Source organism: Meles meles, chromosome 10 (genome assembly GCF_922984935.1).
Source record: "Meles meles chromosome 10, mMelMel3.1 paternal haplotype, whole genome shotgun sequence".
In the NCBI taxonomy this organism is placed as follows: Eukaryota; Metazoa; Chordata; class Mammalia; order Carnivora; family Mustelidae; genus Meles; species Meles meles.
This window is the reverse complement of record NC_060075.1, coordinates 103,699,425-103,723,127: the sequence shown is the minus strand read 5'-3', so window position 1 is coordinate 103,723,127 and position 23,703 is coordinate 103,699,425. Positions and strand designations below refer to the sequence as shown.

Here is a 23,703-nt window from a genome sequence, read left to right as displayed (position 1 = left end):
TATGAGCAACTCTACGCCAATAAATTGGACAATCTGGAAGAAATGGATGCATTCCTAGAGACATATAAACTACCACAACTGAACCAGGAAGAAATAGAAAACCTGAACAGGCCCATAACCAGTAAGGAGATTGAAACAGTCATCAAAAATCTCCAAACAAACAAAAGCCCAGGGCCAGACGGCTTCCCAGGGGAATTCTACCAAACATTTAAAGAAGAACTAATTCCTATTCTCCTGAAACTGTTCCAAAAAATAGAAATGGAAGGGAAACTTCCAAACTCATTCTATGAGGCCAGCATCACCTTGATCCCCAAACCAGACAAGGATCCCACCAAAAAAGAGAACTACAGACCAATATCCTTGATGAACACAGACGCAAAAATTCTCGCCAAAATACTAGCCAATAGGATTCAACAGTACATTAAAAGGATTATTCACCACAATCAAGTGGGATTTATTCCAGGGCTGCAGGGTTGGTTCAACATCCGCAAATCAATCAATGTGATAGAACACATTAATAAAAGAAAGAACAAGAACCATATGATACTCTCAATAGATGCTGAAAAAGCATTTGACAAAGTACAGCATCCCTTCCTGATCAAAACTCTTCAAAGTGTGGGGATAGAGGGCACATACCTCAATATTATCAAAGCCATCTATGAAAAACCCACCGCAAATATCATTCTCAATGGAGAAAAACTGAAAGCTTTTCCGTTAAGGTCAGGAACACGGCAGGGATGTCCATTATCACCACTGCTATTCAACATAGTACTAGAAGTCCTAGCCTCAGCAATCAGACAACAAAAAGAAATTAAAGGCATCCAAATTGGTAAAGGAGAAGTCAAACTATCACTCTTCGCAGATGATATGATACTATATGTGGAAAACCCAAAAGACTCCACTCCAAAACTGCTAGAACTTGTACAGGAATTCAGTCAAGTGTCAGGATATAAAATCAATGCACAGAAATCAGTTGCATTTCTGTACACCAACAACAAGACAGAAGAAAGAGAAATTAAGGAGTCAATCCCATTTACAATTGTACCCAAAACTATAAGATACCTAGGAATAAACCTAACCAAAGAGGCTAAGAATCTATACACAGAAAATTATAAAGTACTCATGAAAGAAATTGAGGAAGACACAAAAAAATCGAAAATGTTCCATGCTCCTGGATTGGAAGAATAAATATTGTGAAAATGTCTATGCTACCTAAAGCAATCTACACATTTAATGCAATCCCTATCAAAATACCATCCATTTTTTTCAAAGAAATGGAACAAATAATCCTCAAATTTATATGGAACCAGAAAAGACCTCGAATAGCCAAAGGAATATTGAAAAAGAAAGCCAAAGTTGGTGGCATCACAATTCCGGACTTCAAGCTCTATTACAAAGCTGTCATCATCAAGACAGCATGGTACTGGCACAAAAACAGACACATAGATCAGTGGAACAGAAGAGAGAGCCCAGAAATCGACCCTCAACTCTATGGTCAACTCATCTTCGACAAAGCAGGAAAGAATGTCCAATGGAAAAAAGACAGCCTCTTCAATAAATGGTGCTGGGAAAATTGGACAGCCACATGCAGAAAAATGAAATTGGACCACTTCCTTACACCACACACGAAAATAGACTCCAAATGGATGAAGGACCTCAATGTGAGAAAGGAATCCATCAAAATCCTTGAGGAGAATGCAGGCAGCAACCTCTTCGACCTCAGCCGTAGCAACATCTTCCTAGGAACAACGGCAAAGGCAAGGGAAGCAAGGGCAAAAATGAACTATTGGGATTTCATCAAGATCAAAAGCTTTTACACAGCAAAGGAAACAGTTAACAAAACCAAAAGACAACTGACAGAATGGGAGAAGATATTTGCAAACGACATATCAGATAAAGGGCTAGTATCCAAAATCTATAAGGAACTTAGCAAACTCAACACCCAAAGAACAAACAATCCAATCAAGAAATGGGCAGAGGACATGAACAGACATTTCTGCAAAGAAGACATCCAGATGGCCAACAGACACATGAAAAAGTGCTCCACGTCACTCGGCATCAGGGAAATACAAATCAAAACCACAATGAGATATCACCTCACACCAGTCAGAATGGCTAAAATTAACAAGTCAGGAAATGACAGATGCTGGAGAGGATGTGGAGAAAGGGGAACCCTCCTCCACTGTTGGTGGGAATGCAAGCTGGTGCAACCACTCTGGAAAACAGCATGGAGGTTCCTCAAAATGTTGAAAATAGAACTACCCTATGACCCAGCAATTGCACTACTGGGTATTTACCTTAAGGATACAAATATAGTGATCTGAAGGGGCACGTGTACCCGAATGTTTATAGCAGCAATGTCTACAATAGCCAAACTATGGAAAGAACCTAGATGTCCATCAACAGATGAATGGATAAAGAAGATGTGGTATATATACACAATGGAATACTATGCAGCCATCAAAAGAAATGAAATCATGCCATTTGCGACGATGTGGATGGAACTAGAGCATATCATGCTTAGTGAAATAAGTCAATCGGAGAAAGACAACTATCATATGATCTCCCTGATATGAGGACATGGAGAAGCAACATGGGGGGGTAGGGGGATAGGAGAAGAATCAATGAAACAAGATGGGATTGGGAGGGAGACAAACCATAAATGACTCTTAATCTCACAAAACAAACTGGGGGTTGCTGGGGGGAGGTGGGATTGGGAGAGGGGGAGGGGGCTATGGACATTGGGGAGGGTAAGTGCTATCGTGAGTGCTGTGAAGTGTGTAAACCTGGCGATTCACAGACCTGTACCCCTGGGGATAAAAATACATTATATGTTTATTAAAAAAAAAAAAAATTTGGAAGGGGAGGGGAACCATAAGAGACTATGGACTCTGAAAAACAACCTGAGGGTTTTGAAGGGTCAGGGGTGGGAGGTTGGGGGAACAGGTGGTGGGTAATGGGGAGGGCACGTTTTGCATGGAGCACTGGGTGTTGTGCAAAAAGAATGAATACTGTTACGCTGAAAAAATAAATAAAATGGAAAAAAAAAGCCATCAAAAAAAATAAATAAATAAAGTGACGAAGCAATGACGACAGATGTCAGAAATGGTGACAACTGGCTGACAAGGTACGCAGTCTACCAGAGGCCTCCTCTTGGTGAAAGAGTAGATGTTATTAAACTTGTTAGGAGGTGTTGGACAGGAAGGGTGAGTGCTCCTGCGCCATGGGGTGTGTGATGACGTCAGCTCAAACACAGCCTCTCTGGGACGCAGCTGTGAGGTCACATGTTCCTCAGTGTTGTGGTTCTATTGCTGGGAGCCTTCTCCCTATGATGTAGGAGGGGATACCATCAAATGTGCTCCTCACCCGTCCCGTGCAGGTTACATTCATGGGCTGGGGCAGGCATTCCGGATGGCACTGTATGCACTCGGAGTTCTCCACAAACTCCCTTGGCTCCCTGAGAGAAGAAAGGAAACTGATCAGCACCGTCTCTAGAGATCCTGCTTCAAAATTCTGGGTGGCTACAACCATCTGAGTTAATCCGTCTGAAATTTCAGAGGATGCAAATCCTCTTTTCCAGCTATACCAAAAAATTTCAGGTCAACGTGTAGCCGTGGGGAATTGGGACTCTACTGTGATATCATAAACTGACTGTATTAGCTGAATCCTAGGTCATCTTCCCCCTCAACAAATATGCAAGCTTCATTCATAATCCAAACATCTTCCCTGCATTTTTCTACAAGGCACAGTTTTTGTCTCTTAGGCAAACAAGCCAATACATGAAAAAGGTCATAGTCCTTAAGAGGTGACCTCGTCCCCAACATCAGATTCATGGATATTTAAAGCAAACTGGAGAGAAATGATTAATGATTAAATGTAGATTAATGTACAGGAAAAGAACTTACTCCATGGTTATTAACAAAAACTGTAAGTGTGCAATACAGGTGTGAAAAATTTTGCTTGTAAGAGTTTTGCTATTCCTCAGGGATGTCCAGATCAATGTTAAGCAAGAAGACCACGTTTGATTGAAAAGACAAAACAGTGGGGGCAGCTACTGAGGCCGAAAGCTGCCTGGGAATTAACTACAGGTCTTCACTCCAGTGAACAAGGAGTGTTTACAACCCACAACAAGTTCTCTAAGTCCTCCCTCATGTCCTCAATTAAACCAAATATGCCCAATTTGGTTTTTTTCCTTCCCTTCTTCCACGAGTTACAAGGCCTGTGGGAGGAGCCCATCCTGCAGGCTGAGCACTTGCTACCAGACACCGACGTTCTTAACAGAAAGGCACCACCAACATGATTATTTTAATTCCTTCTCTCTCTCTCTCTCTGTTTTTAAAGATTGTATTATTTATGTGGGAGAGAGAGCGCGCACAAGTGGTGGGGTGGGGGAGGGGGTGCGGGAGAACCAGACTCCCCGATGAGCAGGGAGCCTGATGTGGGGCTCGATCCCAGGACCCTGGGATCATGACCTGAGCTGAAGGCAGACGCTTAACCCACTGAGCCATCCAGGTGCCCCAGTTCCATCTCTCTTTAAAAAGATGTAGAAACCATGAGACTCATGTCTCTTTTGGAGCAGTAAGGATTGCACGGATATTTCTTGTTGAAACAACACTGTCAATTATACAACGCACTCGGTCAGGTTACTGAGCCGATCTGCTAAAGGGTTCGTACAGAACTGGACTTGGTCTTCTCTGCTCTTGAATATTTCTGGATCTGCGCTATGACCCACACCCCGAGAGTGAAACAAGAAGGGAGGTTTCCTGTACTCATCTGTGATTCCTATGGCTCCTTCACTCTGACAAAATTTCCCCTGTTCTTTAAATTAAAAAAAAAAAAAAAATGCTTCTGCCTCTGTCCTTCAGTTGTACTTTCCTATTAATTTATTTTTAGTCATTATTCGAGGATCTTCAAAGCTTTATATCCATCTCAAGATTCCCAGAGAATCGACAGACTGTACTTTCTACTGATTGCAGACAAATTCCAGTGTGGTTATGTGGTTGTTTATTCCTTTGTCCATGGTTACATTTAAAGTTATATGCACGGTTCAATATTTCTTGAACATAAAACAAAAAATTAACGAGGAAATGTAATTTATATTGCTTTTGACACAGCAGGGAGAGTGCCTCGCAAAGAAAAGTCTAGATGACTGTGGTCTCGGCCATATGAACCACTTAGGACTTTTTTGTCTGTCTCAGGAACTTTGTGTGGCTTAGAAAAATAGCAGAGATTTCCAAAACAGAGACTCTACAAATTGGTGGATTGGCATAAGTCATGAAAAACTTTTGCCCATTTCCTTTTGTGATTAACAGCTGTCAACAAATATACGACAAAAAAAAGAAAAAAAGGAAAAAGAAAAAAAAAAGCAATAGGATCAATGTGAACCACCGTAAACCTATAAAAACAATCTCCTTATCTCTTAGCAAAATCAAGGGGGTGCAGAAGAACCTTACCCCTCCAGAACATTGCACTTCTCCACACATTCCTTGCCCCGGCTGACGTTTCGGCAGGACACACAGTCTTTTGGCTCTGGACCCCAGCAGCCCTCTGATGAGCACAAAGGATGGCAGACGTGGCCCATGGCCTCTGGGAAGACAGGGTGAGCCACAAGGGGTCAGCTGCGGCACAGTGACTAGAGGGGCCAAGCGTGAACACACCCACACTGGTAAAAGAGGCGCTTGGTTCTTTGTGATCTTGAGCAGCAAGGATGTGAGGAGGCGGAGGGGGCAAGAAGAAGCAGGGACACCCAATTGGCTTCTCGACGCCAAATGCAAGTTCCCTTCTCCCCACTGGGAGTCAAGGGTTCCTGAACTGGACCTGGGCAGCATTCCGCTGATGAATGTCACAGCTGATGGAAACACTGGGAAGGTTTGGGTTCCTGCCCAGTTCCTGCCATGTGCTGGGCACTGGGCAAAGAGTTTTACGTGTAAAAATTTCATTTCATTCTCTCACTGGCAGCAAGAATCATTGAGGAAGCCGAAGCCTGAAGAAACTTATGTAAACCAATCAAGGTCTGGAAGCTAGGAAGGGCTAGAATCGGGGTGTGAACGCAGACCTGCTTCTCCCAGTGACCAGGCAGTGCGCATGCCCGGCTTCCACAGTGGCCGATGCCTCCCCAATCAGACTAGGAAATGTCAGTGTAAAATGTTCATTCTATCTGCAGGCGTGTGCATGTGTGTGTGCATGTGTGAGTGTGTGTGTGTGTTGCTAGCTATAGTCGTCAGAGGCTGAAATGAGCAGGGAGAAACCTATGGCTAACAGGTAAAATAATTAATACAAAATCGATTTCCATAAGTTACAAATAATTGATAGCTTAAACCTCAGGGCAAATTCATCCTGTGAAATGTGCGCAAACTGGAAACAATTCCAAGGAATTTCGTATGATAACTACACAAATTAGGAATACAAAGATTTCTTTTAATCTGCTTCTTCAGGAATGAAAATGTAATTGAAATGTTTGGGAATATTCTAGATTAAAATAAACGACCCAAGTGAACCATCTCCACAATCAGCCAGAGTGATTACTTACTGCAGTCTTTTTCATCTTTGTTGTTTATAATTTTGGTTTTCTGACTTGAAGTCCCAAATAGTTTTTTCCAGTTTATTGTATTCGCATAGCACAATTTTTTGTTTCCCGAGATGATCACATCCCCATCACTTATCTCCTTGAGGGAGCGTAAGCCCAAGGACGTTATGTCCAGGCCGACGACTGCAAGAGAAAACTGACCACTACAGTGGAGAAAGAAACATAACATCGTGAACAATTATGAAAAGATTCTATCACAGCAATATTAAAATATGTATGGTGGATCCTTGGGATGGTGGAGTTATGGGACTACTACTTGTTGGAGTTTCCAATTCTGCCATTGTATATACTGTATTTTTATAATCAGAAAGGGAAAAAAAAACACAATAAAAAGTACTGAATCAGTTTCCCGTAAATATTGATTCAGTTATTGGGCTAAGGGAAGTTTTTACTACCTGGGAAGCTTTCATTTCTCCACTGTGCATCAGTCCATGGGAGAAAAAAAAAAAAAACATGCCACCCTTTCCGATTAGGGGTCCTGGGCAGGAGGGTGCATCATTAAATCCACTAAGTGGAGAAGATCATCATTATCTGCCAGGTAACATGAAACTTGTAGAGACCTAGCAATTCTGGTTGTATTCTACTTTACAAACATTAAAAAAAATCCACGCTCATCTCCCCAGTGGGAAATGCAGCCCTGAAAAAAAGGGTTAGATCTAAGGAGAGATATATACAACAGATACTATCAAACAACAGAAAATAAAAGGACTATGTGTTACAAATTCTTTAGTCTAAAAAGATACAGTGTAACACAGTATGTCTCCCTCATCTGTACTGCGATATTTATGGGGGTCATCAATGCCTGCTATAAACAGACTACATGCAAAAGAGACTCACTCTTTTTTCTTTATTGAGCTTTCATTAAAATTGGTATAGTAAAAAAAAAAAAAAAAAAAAAAAAAAAGAAAAGATTCTATCACTAAAAACCTTATTTTTATTTTCTGGACCACCTTATGTTTACTACAAACTGCTTGCCGGCGACTGTAAGCCATACTATAGTACGTCTTTATTGCAACTTACAAGAGATTTTTTTAAGCAACTCTAGGAAAAAGCTAGTTCCTTGTTCACTTAGTATTTTTAACTTCAGCGGCATAGGGGGGCTGAATAAATGTTAATGTCATTATTATATTTACTGCATTTTTTTTTCCGCTGGGGATTAAAAGCATGTTCTAACCTTTTAAATATCCAGTTACTTGAAAAAAAAATCAGAAGTTCATTTTTTCCATCCACCCACCCACCCATTCATCTATCCATCCATCCACTCACCCATCCACCTATCCATGCATCCATCTACCCACTCTTCTATCCATTCATTCATGGATTCATCCATGAAACCACCCACATATCCATCCATCCATCCATCCATCCACTCACTCTCCCATCTATCCATCCACTTGCCATCCACTTATCTATGCGTGCATGCGTCCATCCATCCTTCCATCTCTCTGTTCATCCATCCATCCACCCATCCGTCCATCTGCCCACTCACCTATCTATTCAGCCATGGATTCACAATCTATCCACCCACTCACCCATTTGTCTCTCGAGTTGTCCATCCACTTATCTATGGATGCATGTGTCCATCCATCCATCCTTCCACCTCTCTGTTCATCTATCTCCACCCATCTATGTACTCATCTATGCATCCACAATCCACCCATCCATCCAACTACCACTCATCTATGTATCTATCCATGGATTCACAATCCATCCATCCAACTACCACTCATCTATGTATCCATCCATGGATTCACAATCCATCTATCCACTCACCACCCATCCACCTATCCATCCATCCATCTACCCACCCTTCTATCCATTCATTCATGGACTCATCCATCCAACCACCCACTCATCCATCCATCCATCCATCCATCCATCCATCCACCCACCCACTGATGCACTGATCCATTCACCACCCATCCATTTATTGAACAAACATTTGAATGACCCAACTCTGTGCTAGAACTCTATATGGCTATCAGTGGGTTTTCATCAAGTGACTGGATGAAAGTAATTCATGCTGAAGGGAGGGAAGTCTTGAACCACCAGGCGGGCAGGAAGGCAAGAAAGCAGCTGATGGGTGCTGAGAACCAGGGGCTTCTGCTGGAGCAGAAACCTGGAAGTGGGGAGGCCTGGGGAAGAGGTCTGGGGAGGGCGGAGGAGGCCAGAGCGCAGAAGACCTTGGACACCTTGAGCTTGGTTCTTGTCTGCAAATGATGGAAACCACAGGAAAGAGATCTGCACTTTTAGGAAGCTCACCGGACACCAGGACAGAAAGTGGACCAGTGGAGACAGCACTGAATGAGGAAATAGCAGGTAAGATGACAACAGCTTAATGTGGAGATTTCTGCTCTCCTTGTTTCTCTTTCTCTCCCGACACCATCCTCCTCCTCCTCCCTTCCCACAACCTGGCTCCTGAGGAAAGCGAGGAGGCCTGTGTAAGGAGACCTGTAGCACTATCGTTTAGAATTCTCTCTCACCATATGCCCACAGAAGCCTAGACCCTGGGACAAAGCCCGAGTCCCCTTCCCCTGGTGGGCCACACCTGGAGCCGGTGGTCACCCTGTCCCTGTGTATCACTGGACTTCTCATTAAATGTGAAAAGAAAAAAAAAGTGATTTTAATTTTGTTTAAATTCCTAAAACTAAGTCAAGTGGTACATCCCTGTCACCCAAGAAAATTGATCCAACTCTCTTGTCTCTGCATGAATCTTTGGCAAAAGAAGTATTTTTGAGAACTCAGAACAAAGGGGTTTTTCTGGGAAGCAATGTTAACTGTGCACTTACTATCAGAGATGCATAGCCAAGATGGTTTTCAAAAAGCAATATATATTTTATGTGTTCTTGTTCTGATACTCTTTAATATTTAATATCATGTTTTAGGGTCAATTAATGGGTAATATTTCTAAGCATCAGACTGTTTTTTTTTTAAGATTTTAAAATGATTTTTTTTGTTATTAAGGGTTTTTTTTTTTTTTTAATTTGATGGACAGAGATCACAAGCAGGCAGAGAGACAGGCAGAGATAGAGAGAGGGAAGCAGGCTCCCCGCTGAACAGAGAGCTGGATGCGGGGCTTGATCCCAGGAATCTGGGATCATGACCTGAGCCGAAGGCAGAGGCTTTAACCCACTGAGCTGCTCAGGTGCCCCTAAAACGAATTTTGACAGAGAGAGACAAAGAGAGAGAGGGAACACAAGCGGAGGGAGAAGCAAGCTTGTTGCTAAGCAGGGAGTCTGATGTGGGGCTTGATCTCAGGACCCCAGGATCATGACCTGAGCCGAAGGCAGAAGCTTAATGACTGAGCCACCCAGTGCCCCCACATCAGACTGTTTCTAAGGCAGGTTTGACAAAGAGATTCTCAAACTCTTCCTCCCCACAAAACTCATTATTACTCTTACAATACCAAAGATACTTGTATGTAATTATTTTTTCTGTCAGAGTTGGCAAAGGGGCAATCCTGAACAAAACACTTAATGTTAAAAAGTCTTTCCACTCCCTCTGATAAGATGAGCTCATAAGGACATGTCACCTCAGTGCTCTTCTTGCCAAAAATGCACGACCTCAATCGAATCATGAGGAAACATCAGCCATTCTACAGAATGTTTGACCAGCACTTGGTAAAACTGTCAAGGCTATAAAGGATAAGAGTAGACGCTGGGATGGTTAGAGATGAGAAGGGACTGAGAAGACGCAACAGCTAAGTGCAACATGGCGCTCACAGGCAAATGGCTAAATCTGAGTGATGTCTGGTGCTAGAGTCAACACCACCACACCGATGGTAATTCCGCCATTTTGTCCTCGTACCATGCGTAGGTGAGAGGTTAACAATCGTGCAGGCTCTCTGGAGGGTCTTTATCACAGCTGTGTAAGTCTAATTTCAAACTCTTCATGGGGTCTTATTTTCAAAATAGATAAATAAATAATCTACCAGGCTTTGCGCAGGGTCAACTTACTGTTGCTTTGTTCTTCCTCGTATGATTTCTAGGTTCTCGAAAGCATGGAGGTCAGTCCTGTTTTCGGGCCAGGCCTGAATCAGCAGAAACCCTAGAAAGGCAAGAGGAAGGCTCAGACACCCACCACTTAGAAATGGCTTCTTTATAGGAGACATTTTAGGATTCTTGAGAGATTGTTATTTGAGCAGGAGAGGTGAAGATTTGATAGATTCTTTTTGTTATCTTCACCGAGAATCTACCCATGGGTAGATAGAAGCCAAGGCACAATTTTACAGCGGGCACCTGCCTCTCTTACAGAATTCCCATCCCTTGCTGCATCTCCCCCACCACCCAGCTTCCCCCACAGCCATCCCACGGTGACACGGCCCTGACCGCCGGGTCGGGCTCCAAAGCTGATGACCCAAACCCTCTCTGCTCTTGACGGCAACCGCCATGTTTTGAGCTATCTGCACACAGAAGGAGATTCACGTACTTTCCTTACTTAATTCCAATCCTCAAAACAGTCTTGTTATTTAGGTTCAATTACTCCCTTTTTAGGGAGGAAGGCAGGTACGTGAGGGCCAGTCTGTGGGCCCGAGAGCCTGTGTTGTTCCCTTGGGTTCTGCCCTTTTCCCCCACTCTCAAACATCACTGGACCATCAGGATGTCTGGCCAGGGCCGAGGAGACGACGATGAAACATGTTCACAGAGATGACTCAAGGCTCTGATTAAAGTGTTCACCCCTTCCATGCAGGGGAAATTGCGATCGTGAAAACTATCAAAGAACTCACTAGTCATTAATGGTAGAAGTTATGTTTTTATGATGCTGAGAGAGAAGCAGAGGCAGCCACCAGTTCTCTCTCTAAAACACCCATTTCCCATTCATGTTCATGTGACACGGTAGCCCCACACACCTGTTATTTCCTTTACAGTTTTTAGAATGTCCAGTTCCTTTGGATCGAGAGGCAGAGTACGCGTGAAGGAGTCACTGAAACAAGTAACAGAAGGATCATTAACAGTGTCTGCCCGTGAACAAAGTGGATTTCGCGTTTCTCTGTTCCAGTCACTTCCTCTGTTACTTACCCTCTAAACGCTACGGGCAGGATATGAAGATCTCCGCTGATTGACGTGCAATTTTTGAAGTGTTTAATGTTTGTAGCATTTATGGAAAGTGTGTCTTTAAATTCGCCAATGCCTATTCCGTTACACACTGTAAAGATAAGGGAGATGTTTATTCCCTTCAACATGTTGAATTCAGAAGAGCTGGGGTTCCCCGCGCAGAGGAGAGCGGGGAGAGAATTGCAGCCATGAGCCCGTCCCTGCACGCCATCACTCGTTCATGTGACAGGAATGCAGGCCTGCTGGTGCCAGTAATGAGGGTGAGGGCTTGAGCTTTGGGTGGCTGGAGAAGGCGATGGCGTCCTCATGGCTGGTGCTGCCTTCAGCTGGGCTTGCATTCTCCTCCTCATGATTTTCCCATGTTAGGACTTAGCTCAATTGCTCTCCACCATCCCTCCTTGGCAGTGGGATCCAGCTGCTGACGCCAGGGCTGCCTCTGCCCAGCTCCCGTCAGGCCACTCCTCTGACTAAAACTGGACACCTTTCTATAGTCCTAACCTGGGTTATAGCTCATTGTCTATTTTATTTTTTTTCTAAGAGTTTATTTATTTATTTGACAGACGGAGATCACAAGTAGGCAGAGAGGTAGGCAGAGAGAGAGAGGGAGGCAGGCTCCCCGCTGAGCAGAGATCCCGATGTGGGGCTCGATCCCAGGACCCTGGGATCATGACCCGAGCTGAAGGCAGAGGCTTTAACCCACTGAACCACCCAGGAGCCCCTCATTGTCTATTTTAAAGAAACAACAGACCTGGATTATTCTTATTAAAAAGAGCAAGATGTGTTCATTTGAGAATGCTGCAAAGTAGAATCAAGGGACCAAAAGGACCAGTTTCCACTGCAGGATACTTTGAGAAATGTTATTTCCAGCTACCCTCCAAGATTATGTCATACCAGATTATGTAGGTTTTTTTGTTGTTGTTGTTTTTTGTTTTACTTCTGCTGTGAACGTTCCTCATATTATTAAAACTATTTATGAACATGATTTTTAATGGCTGTCTTACATTACGTCATAGAGAATACTATAATAACTTTTATCAGATAAACTGCTTTTCTTCCCCTGTGTTTACTTGAACCAAATGCTTTGATCTGTGTCCTATTGCTACATCAGTCTCAAAGGCCCTTTTCCACACTCCAAGCCCCTTTATTAATTTATATCCACTCCTAAATTTCCATCTCAAATGCCATCTCCACCCTGAAGTCCGCTTATCTGTTGTAATTCTCCCTCTAGAATTTGCAGAGCAATTTTAGTACCTATCTTCCAGACTTATCTTGACTTTGAAGTATAATCGCTGGAAATCTCATTGCTCAGGATAAGGTCCTATTCTTTCCTCACCCCGGGGTGCTAGGAGGAGCAGTAAAGCTCTGCTGCACCCCCCCCCCCCCCCCCCCCCCCCCCCCCCCCCCCCCCGCCATACCCTTATGCTCCGCTCCACTGGGAGTCCCTTGTTACTGGTAAGGAAACTGGCCATCGTTGATTCCGGTGACGAAGACGGGGTCTCTAGGCTCACCCTGTGGGCCACGTTTCTCTCTGGTTCTGAGGAGCTGCTCTAAGAAGTCCTGGGTTGAAGGGCTCAACCAGCCTTCTCCGGCTGCATCTAACACACTGTGGGTTGTGGGACTCAGGGCCAGGCTTCTTTAGGATTCACAGGGTCTGGCTGACAATGGAGAATGAGGGGGCCCTATAGGGACTTGCCATTTAATTACAGGTCTGGCAGAGAATTCCAGAGGCTGGAGAGAATATTCCGGCTCTCTCTGCTTGTGTGTGACGGTGATGGTGGGTTACTTAAATCCTAAATTCACAGACCAATTGTATATTCACCCTGAGACTTCCCTGGCACCTCCTTCCTTACCCAGGGGTACTGCCCTATAGCCAAAGGGATCGGAATCGGGGATGTATAGAAAAATAGGGAATGATAATTACAGGCGAATCAAACTGTTTGCTGAGCACAAAATTAACAAAACCAAACCCAAACCAGCTCTGATTCTATCAGTCCATCTGAGGACGCTGACAGTAACCCTCTCTCTCTCACTTCCCCTGTGCCAGGTACTACCCCACATTCTCATTTTCCTCCTTCCATGTCTGCTCTGCCAGACAGTCTCCTGAAGCCAAAGGATACTCTTCCATTGGGGCACCGGCCCCACCTGCCCCACAGGAGTTACAAGACCAGGAAGACATGGACTTGGCCCACAAGCTCAGGGGTCTGGCTTGGGACCTCCACTGCACGAAGTTCAAATCTCGACTGCCATTCTTAGCTGTTGAAACTGGGCAAGTCATTTAGATCCTCTGTTACTCAGTGTCCTCATCTGTAGAATGAGGATCCTAATGACAGACTTCCCCGTGGCATCGGGAGGATTCAATGACATGGAACAGGGAAGGTGACTCTACCCATGGGGACACCTGTCAAATGTGAAATGGGAGCAAAGAGGGGAGCAATCCGTTTTGACGGAAAAGACTGATGGCTTCCCAGGGAAGGTGGGGCCGGAAGTGGACACCCGAGGTAAGAGCTATGCACTCAGATGTCACTTGTAATAGCAGAATAGTGTAACAGTCTAAATGGCCACATAAAGGGAGATCCATTGAATAAATTATGGTACGGCCACAAAAGGGAGCCCACACAGCTGCACCACAGGATGAAGAAGATTAATATGACTTTATCTGGAGTGATTTCCAGGGCCTATGAAGTTAAGAAGCAAAGTACAGAGTGTAGATAGTATCTTTTGTGTAGAAGACATGACTGGGATCTGGGATGTGTGAAAGGGACACAGGAGGCATCTGGAGAGGCTCCTACTGGCCACGTGTGGGACAATGCAAGTACCCAAATGAATGACAGGAACGGACAAGAAACTGAATAAAGAAGATTCCATGACCTCACATAGGAACTAATATTTTTTAAAAAAGAATGTCAGTGAATAAATGGGATGATAGAAAAAGAAAATCACTCTTTTATAACCACCAAGAAATCTTATCTAATCTGTCACCATCAGTAATGCAGTAACATGGCATCACAGGTCACCTGATTTGATGCAATGAGAGGAAATCAACCTGACCTAGGCAGCGCTCCTGTCCCAAACACCCAACCGGAAGGCAGCCATGAGGAAAAACAGTCAATGAAGCCAAACTGAGGTACATTGTGCAAAACACCTAGGCTGGACACTTCATGGCTGGTCATGGAAGACAGAAGAAAAGCAAGCGAGGGGCTGAGACACAGCTGTTGACCAACGAAGATAACGGGGGCAGGACATCTACACGAAACCCACGATCCTTGACTGGGTTCTGGACTGAGAAGCAGCTAAAAATAACTTACGTGGGACAGGAAGGGGAAGCCCGAGTTGAATTGGGTACTAGAAAAGACTACTGAGTTGATGTTAAGTCATCCTGAAGGGCTCGTCTCTCATTACTTAGAATGTCGCCATTTGTAAGAAAACGTGCTGGCAAATGTAGGGTGCAGTGTGGCACTGTGTGTAATTGTCCTCTAATTCAGAAGAAACTTGTGCCCGAGCACGCACACACGTGCACACACAAGCATGAAGACAGTGAAAGCAATGGGGCCAAACATTACAAAGTGGGGAATTTATGTGAAAGGCATACGCGTGTGCACCGCACTACTCCTGCAACATTTCTGGGTGTTGGGAAGTTTTTACAAAAAAGATAAAGTAAAAGCATATTAATAAGCAGGAGTAAACTGGCCTTGAGCAGCCTCCAAGAACAGGGCACGATATGAAGGCAGGAAGAAATTTCTGAGCCTGAAGGAAGAGAAGAGCTCAGATCTCTTCCAAGTGTGATGCTGCGGGGGGCTGGTGGACCCCAGCTTCGTGACCAGACGGAAAGCCTTGTTCCCACACCCCGTAGGCTTCCTACCTTTGCGGCAAGGCCCCTCACACTTCTTACACTTGCGGACGCCATCTTCCTCTACCTCGTAGCTGTCGGAGCTGCAGGCACGGACACACGAGCCGTGGTCGGTCACCACGTAGTTACCTGCAGGGACAAGGAAGGAAGGTGGCGAAAGCCGCACCAGGTGTTCCTGGGCCTCACACAATTGCCTCATGCTCTCCTACAAAGGGGCCGATGAAAAGGGCCTCTAACCCTCTGGTTTTATTTACTTGAAGGACAAAGAATGAAAGGTTGCCATCAGAAAAGGAGTCAAGTTCAAGAGTTTCAACAGCTTATCAAACCATGGTATGGAGAAATATAGTTCATCACAGGCAGGAAACGGATGGGGCAGACAGAACCTGGGGCCTGCTCACAGGTTCGGAATATGTCTTTGCAGCTCATTTTCCTGTCGACTCGACCTTCACGACCTGTGGTTCAAGTCTGAATGTTTACTTAAAATAAGTGACCTTGAACAAAGCCCACTATTCCACATCTGAGGATGGATGTAATTCCCGTGGCCAACGTGCTGCCTTCTACGGTCCCGTCCAGCCCGACAAGCTTCCCTTGGCCGGGGGGTTGGTTCCACCAACTGGGCTCTGCGTCGAGCCACGCACGTTCACCATCTCCTGAGCCTCCCCTCCCTTTGGAGTAACTTATTTGTGTTAACATTAACACAAATACCAGTATGTTTCTGGGGCTCTATGTGTTCCCGTTTTGACTTCCCCAAGTATGTCCTCAAACATATTTACCAGACATTTGCAATTTTTCCTTCTGTAAATTATTTGCCTTTGCTCTCAGGCTCTGGTTTCCTGTGGGTTTTAAAACTCTACCTATTAAGCCCTCCCTCAAAGATGACACCTGTTTTGTCACTGTGGCAATTTTTATAAGACTTTAGTTCGTTCCATTCTATTTCTGTGTTATTTTTTTCCTGTACAGGATTTTAAAGTTTTCATGTCCACACATCTGGTTGGGCAAATCTCCCCCTCCTAGCTGAGCTTCCAATTTTTTTCTCTTGATCTCCCCTCCTAGAAATCAAGATTGGTTTCTAATGCTCCTTTAATTAGACAATCCTACACTTTCTCTATGAGGACAAAATTCCCATCACCATTTCCCTAAACATTAGAGGCACCTGATGATGCAAATACCAACGAGCAAAACCCAACCCAAAACAATTCAAAAACCAAACAACACACAAAGGGACTCCTCTGAAGTTTTAGTTCCCTTAAGAGGCACAATTTTTCAGCAGAATCTTAACCACTAAAGAAGGCAGGTTTTCTGACACGCTCTCTCATTTAGGTCTTTTCAAGACCTGTTGGGCACAAGAGCTAAACAGTGAAGTGGCCCAAACAGACAACCGAATATTCTGGACAGCTATTACAGCTGGACCTCGGTCCCTGTCCTGGTCCCCTGGTCAACAGAGCACCAGCCGTTGCCCATCACTGTGGCGGTGGCCTGACTCCTCACCTGTGTGCTCGGTCACCTGCCTGACAGCGAGGCCAATATATGGACCCAAAGACTCCCCGAGACAAGAGACTCCAAGATCCCAGGGGGAGACAAAGAGGAAAGAGACGCCTGAGAAGTGAAAGGGTTTTGCATGTGATGAACTCACGGGGGCACTTCTTCACGCAGGTGGCACCAAAGCTGTATTTTCCCTCCGGGTTGACGTCCATCTGGTAAGTGGTGGGGTTGTACAGCATGAGCGGTGGGCAGGTGTCCTTGCACGTGGTTTCGTCGCGGAACTTGCGGCACACCTGTCGCAGGAGGGACGGCATGCCCTGGTCAGGCTGGGCAATTGGACTCTGGGCACAAAGCTCAGGTTATAGTTCTTAACGTCCAGGATTTGATTAAAGCAAAACCAAGCAATCCCTGCCCCCGCCCCACAAAACTAGTGAAGCACTTTCAGAAGAGTCAGAAAGACCTTAAAAGTATGATTTTTCTTCTACTGTCCTAGCTGTGATAGTTTACGGATTATGATGATTAAAAACCCACATCCTTATTAATTTACAAATGACGAAAGAGTTCACCGGCTGGAGGGGTCCCTGTGGAGTGAAATTAGTTTTAAACTCAATCTCCTGGGTTTCCCTCATAGAGGACACGTGAAGACGGGTCTTGGAGTGTGTTGCCAAACTACAGAAAATGCTAATGAGGAAGGCTGCTGTGCAGAGGTGACCAGACCACATACACGGGTGACCCGAAGACCCCCAGGCCGTCTCCCCTCCAGCCCAGACCAACCCGGTCAAAACCCCTGGGGCCGGATACAGCGTCTGGCATTTAAAAACCTCTCCCTCCCTGAAACCCGAGTCTTCTGGATTCCACCTTAGGTGGGCCTCCTCCTCTGGAGCCCACGAGGGTGTCCTGGCACTTGGGGCTGCGTCCAGGGCTCACGTCTGCCGGCCCTCGTGTCTCTAGGACACCCAGGAGGCTTTCGTCAGGGCTTTCTGCAGTAACAGGGACAAGATGGAGTGCTTTGGGACCCCCTGGGATGGGGGCGGGGGTGGGCAGGAGGCTCGGAGCTGTGCTGGGGAGAGCAGAGGGACTGGGTCAGGAGAGCTCCAGCCTCGCGCTCAAGTCTGTGCGGCTCTGGGGACGTCCCTTACCGTCTCTGTGTATTTATGCTAAGGGGCCTTCTGGTGTCAACTCTGTGGGTTTAGACGGAGATGGAATGACAGAGTGACAACAGAACCGCTGGCCACCAAGAACGCTGAGGACAGACAGCTCGTATTTCGTACTGATGCTTGTCCCACGCCCCGGCCCCGGTCATGGATGCCACTTGCACTGCGTCATCGGAGCACTTAAAAGGTGCTGTTTACTACACATCACGCTCAGGCGAGGAAACTGAGGCACAGAGGGGTCAGAGTATTTGCCTGAGGTCACCAAGTAAGTGGCGAAGGTGGGACGGTAGAGGAGGATTTGTCCCCCCGGTAAGTGCTCCCACAAGTGTGATTTGGTGATTTCTCCCACAGGAAGCCCCTCTCAGCCATGGCGAGAGAAGCCCCCCATTGGGGGGTGGGCGGCTGGGGGGGGCGGGGTCAGCCTTACCAGACAGTCGCTCTCGCGGGGCCCCGTGCAGCCGGCGGCACACTGGTTGTGACAGCAGTCGCTGGGGGACCTGCCGCGGCAGCGCCCCGAACACTGCTGGGCACAGATGATTTTGGTCACTGAAAAGGAGCAAAGGTCACCGGTGAGCTCAAGAGCCAGGGAGGGTGGAAGGGCCACCCCTCAGGCACCCTGCAGAGCCCTTGCAAACGGTGGGTGAAGCGGCCAACAGGGGGGTGAATTCGGCGGTTCCCTGGCTCGTTAGGGCTGCCGAACCTTCGCGTTCTGCCAAATCACACCCAATGGTGACCTTTTTTTTTAAAAATTTAATTTATTTACTTGACAGAGATCACAAGCAGGCAGACAGGCAAGCAGAAAGGGAGAGGGAAGCAGGCTCCCCACGGAGCAGAGAGCCCGATGCAGGGCTCGATCCCAGGACCCTGAGATCATGACCTGAGCCGAAGGCAGCGGCTTAACCCACTGAACTACCCAGGCGCCCCAGAATCGTGACCTTTCTGTATTTCACCTCTTTTTCCTACTAGACATTTAGCCCCGCTCGATAATTACACGCTAGTTAGGACTGAGATTTGCGGTGATACAGAAAACGCCATCCGATAACAAACGTGCCTGCCGGAAAGTGGTGAGAAAAAGGATGAAACTGTCATGTCACAATTAAACCGAAGGGCAGACGGTGAAATTTGAGGTGGAGGTCCCCAGATTCCTTGGCCACCCGTGCTCCCAAATGAGGATTCCTGTAGAAAAACCCTCCTGCAAAGTACTGCTCTTGCTTCTGGGTAGACGGGCCCCCAAGAGAAAGGAAACCAGAGGGGCTGGTGACAGGTAACATGGGCACGTCTTCTGTTCCCAGGAAAATATGCCAACCACATGGTTCAAAGAGACTGGCTGGCATGTGCGTGGCTGCCTTCCACTCCTTTCTGGCAGACGGAGGTGCCCCGACCAGCCCACAGTGGATTAACCACGCGCATGGAGATCGGCAAGACCGTCATTCTCGCGACTGCCCCCTGGCCGACCTTCTGGAGTCTCCCAAGGGAAAAGGCACACAGTCTGCTGCGTGGATGGGGAGGACAGCGACACGCACTGATCTGAAATGCTGCTGGCTGACTTACATTTCTGGCAATTCTCCTTTCCGGGACCCCAACAACTTCCATTGGGACAGCTCGGATCACACTTTTGGCCTAAAATGTAAAAGTAATAGTTAAATTCGTATCTCAGGGGAAGAGAATGGTGGTGGTGGGGGGAAGACTGGTGGCAAGCCCCTAAACAATGTGACGTTCGAGAAACAAGGAGCAGCTCCCAAATTTCTAACTCTCCGCTTGTCTGTTTGCTGGCTGGTTGGTGAGATGACTCAAAAGACTTTCATGGAAGAAAAAAAAAGATGAACCGCGTTCTGTTTTTATTTACGTTTCAGCTGCAGAAACAGAGGCAGAGAGTAATGAGCGACTTGTCGTGGCTGTGAACACTGAGGTTCAAATGGTCCAGTTTCCACATGTGTTTAGGCTTGGAGAATTTTCCAGCCTCTCCAACAGTGCTAAGGGTGTCCAGTCTGGTGGGCTGGGTATGACCCACTATATTCTCACTCTGCCCATCTCGAGTGACTGGAGGGTCAGTGATCCTAGGGGATAAATAAAGCAAATAAAGACTCCTAGACCCAAAGCCAGACAGAGGCATGGAACACGGCTCGAAGGGTCAAATATTCACTGTGTGCGTCACCTTGCGGATCAGCTAAACATCAGCTATTGATTTGTGAGCTACTGCGTGTAAATATTTGATGTCGGTCAATCAGTGTTTGCAGGGATCAACTACAGATTACAGCTGCAGAGGTTTTTTCATCTCACTAGTTGTGTTTTTGTTTTTATTAGCATGGGGTTACTTGAAGACCAGAGCCTCTCACCTGTGTAAAGAGAACAGGTTGGCTGATGGACACTGGGGAGGGTATGTGCTATGGTGAGCACTGTGAATTGTGTAAGACTCATGATTCACAGACCTGTACCCCTGAAGCAAATAATACATTCTATGTCAGTGAAAAAAAGAGAGAGAAAGAGAGAGGGAGAGAGACTGAGAGAACAGGTCGACCACCAAAGTTTGTTAAAAAGAGATCAGCCGTGCAGGTACATTTCACAGCAAAGACACGGGAACCTACAGGAGTTCCTGTATGTCCCAAAGTCACCCACAGTCAGGAAGAATTTAATTCCTGGTAGAATCTAGATTTCAAATGGGAAGAGCTGATGATTTCCTAAGTTACTGTGGAACCAGGGCACCCCTTTCACGAGATGCAATTTCCTTCCCATCACCCCAGGGGTGAAAGCTGGCAGTGTAACGCTGGTGCTCCTAGGAATCAGGAGACACGGGGAGGCCAAACCCCAGATGCACGGTGTGGGCTGTGCATTGTGCAGCAGAGGGACAGAGACAGAGAGATGGGAAGAGCGGGAAGAACAAAGCAGTACACGGAAGTGGTGAAAGTGCTTGTGTCTGGACCGTGAGACATTCTTTTTTCTCTTTACCCTATCCTTCCTCATAATTCCAAAACCCCTTATAAGCATGTAATAGGTTTACAAAACAAAAACATTTACAATGAAAATGCTTAATGGCCTCTTCCTGTCGTGGAGACATCTGCCGACCCATGAATCAAGGTTTGCTTATAATTCTATTAACCCTCTGTAACAAAAAAGGAAATGTAGGCAAATTATATAAAATATGGATAATAGAGAAAAGCAAGAGGAGGAAATGAGAATCATCCAGAGGTAATCAATATATATATACAAGTATTTGCATATATAAGAATTGAAGTCACACTGTACTTTGTATCATAACTCAAAATAAGCTAATAAAAATGTTACGGCAATTTTTCCATGCCTTTAAATATCCTTTTACATAACATGATTTTTTTTAAAGATTTTATTTATTTATTTGAGAGAGAGCAAGAGAGAGTGAGAGCATGAGCAGGGGGAGGGGCAGAGGGAGAGGAAGAAGCAGGCTCCCCACTGAGCAGGGAGCCCGATGCAGGACGCGACCCCAGGACCCAGAGATCATGACCTGAGCTGAAGGCAGACCCGGAACCGACTGAGCCACCCAGGCACTCCCATAACATCATTTCCAATTGCATGGCTATACCATCATTTCTTTAACTAATCTCTTATTATTAGATATGTAAGTTGTTTTTAAAATTCATTACAGGTAAGGCTGCAAGGAGTATTCTCACACAAAAGCATTTTTCTATATCCTTATACTCTTCACTCCCCTTATTTTTTTTTCTTCGTATTCCTAGACATGAGGAGTGCATACTTTAAAGTTTTAATACATATTGCTAAAATTCTACCCCTGACCATATTTTATTGGTGTATATGCCCACTAACGATTTCTGCTTCTCGACACCTCTCCTCATCCAGGTATCTAAAAATCAAAAGGAATCCAAATCTTTTGCAAAGGCAAAGATGATGCTTCTTTATTTTATTTTGACCTTTTAAAAATTACAGTAAGGAATAACATTTTACTTTATTTCTTAGGCATCCTGTGTGTTGGGGGAGCACAAACTGCTCATGTCTTTGGCCCCCCCTTTTTTTTAATTGGGAGGCTCACCTTCTTCTTGGGATGCCTAAGACTACTTTACACCATCATATTATCAAGAATATTAACCCTTTCCGGGACATCTGGGTGGCTCAGTGGGTTAAGCCTCTGCCTTTGGCTCGGGTCATAATCTCAGGGTCCTGGGATCGAGCCGCGCATCGGACTCTCTGCTCCGTGGGGAGCCTGCTTCCCTCTCTTTCTCTGCTTGCCTGTCTGCCTGCTTGTGATCTCTCTCTCTCTGTCAAATAAATAAATAAAATCATAAAAAAAAATAATATTAACCCTTTCCAAGGCAAGCAGATGATGCACAGTATTTTCCTGTTTGTAGTTAAGATGTCTTCATACAGAAATTTTCTTGTATGCCATCTGACTGGGCTTTTCTTCAGCTTGATAATACCAATAAGCATCTTTATGTTTCCTTCTAGCACTTACATATATATTCAGTAATTTATTATATATAATATGATTTGGAATTTATATTAGTGTGCAAAGCGGATGACTGATTTATTTTAATTTCCCCTTAAGGAAACCCACCTAATCGAACTTCGAATTCCAAACTACATCAATGATGACATCACGTGGGGGCACACGGGGTAACCTTTTTGATTCTTAAATCAATTGTCCATACAATACTTAAATCATCTTATGAGATTTTCCTGGATAAAAATTAAATGCGACAAGTTCTCAGGAGGCATGTGTGGCTTGAAAAACTCTAGGCAAGGGCAGGCTTTCCCTTCCCACAAGGAGTGTGGCAAGTTCCTCATCTTGTCACTGGTCGCGTAATTAATGATGAGAATGCAAGTGGCAGGTGGGCAGTGTTCTTTAAAAAAAAAAAAACCCTTATGGGGCGCCTGGGTGGCTCAGTGGGTTAAAGCCTCTGTCTTCAGCTCAGGTCATGATCCCAGGGTCCTGGGATCGAGCCCCACGTCGGGCTCTCTGCTCAGTGGGGAACCTGCTTCCTCCTCTCTCTCTCTCTCTCTGCCTACTTGTGATCTCTGTCTGTCAAATAAATAAATAAATAAATCTTAAAAAAAAAAAGAAAGCCCTTATAGTTCTGGCACTTTGATATCTTCCCCTTAATAGTTCAATCACTCTGGAACGATTTACTGAATAATAAATTCTTCCTTCATTTGCTTGAAATGTCATTCCTTTATGGATGCTTAATTAATTAATTTTTAAAAAAGATCTTATTTATTTATTTGACAGAGATCACAAGTAGGCAGAGAGGCAGGCAGAGTGAGAGGAAAGGAAGCAAGCTCCCTACTGGGCAGAGAGCCCGATGTGGGGCTCAATCCCACGACCCTGGCATCATGACATGAGCCGAAGGCAGAGGCTTTAACCCACTGAGCCACCCAGGCGCCCCTGTCTCTGGTTTATTCTTGCGTGTCTATTCGTAACCCAACACTCTACTGGTTTGTAGTTCGTAGCCTTGTCTTATTTGAATCTTGTTACTAGAAGAGTCTTCCTTCCTTCCCAGTATTTTTTTTTTTTTTCAGGGTCTCCCTCATGGTCTTGGTGTGATAACGACAGGTGTGCCATTTGGGCTGTAGGTTCTAGTCTATGGCAAACCC

At 45.3% G+C, this 23,703-nt stretch overlaps 1 protein-coding gene across 4 annotated transcripts in view; it reads right to left on the bottom strand.

The window, feature by feature from the left end:
• The window catches only part of EGFR (epidermal growth factor receptor), a 211,082-nt gene that overhangs the window by 39,065 nt on the left and 148,314 nt on the right, over positions 1–23,703 (bottom strand). For all 4 annotated transcript variants that reach the window (XM_046020189.1, XM_046020191.1, XM_046020187.1 and 1 more), the window contains exons 5-14: positions 19,675–19,743; positions 18,551–18,669; positions 17,121–17,262; positions 15,500–15,616; positions 11,605–11,731; positions 11,436–11,509; positions 10,543–10,633; positions 6,530–6,729; positions 5,454–5,586; positions 3,367–3,457 (exon numbers count right to left, since the gene is read on the bottom strand). In XM_046020189.1, coding sequence (XP_045876145.1) covers positions 3,367–3,457; positions 5,454–5,586; positions 6,530–6,729; positions 10,543–10,633; positions 11,436–11,509; positions 11,605–11,731; positions 15,500–15,616; positions 17,121–17,262; positions 18,551–18,669; positions 19,675–19,743 — 1,163 coding nt within the window. The remainder of the gene's footprint in view (positions 1–3,366; positions 3,458–5,453; positions 5,587–6,529; positions 6,730–10,542; positions 10,634–11,435; positions 11,510–11,604; positions 11,732–15,499; positions 15,617–17,120; positions 17,263–18,550; positions 18,670–19,674; positions 19,744–23,703) is intronic.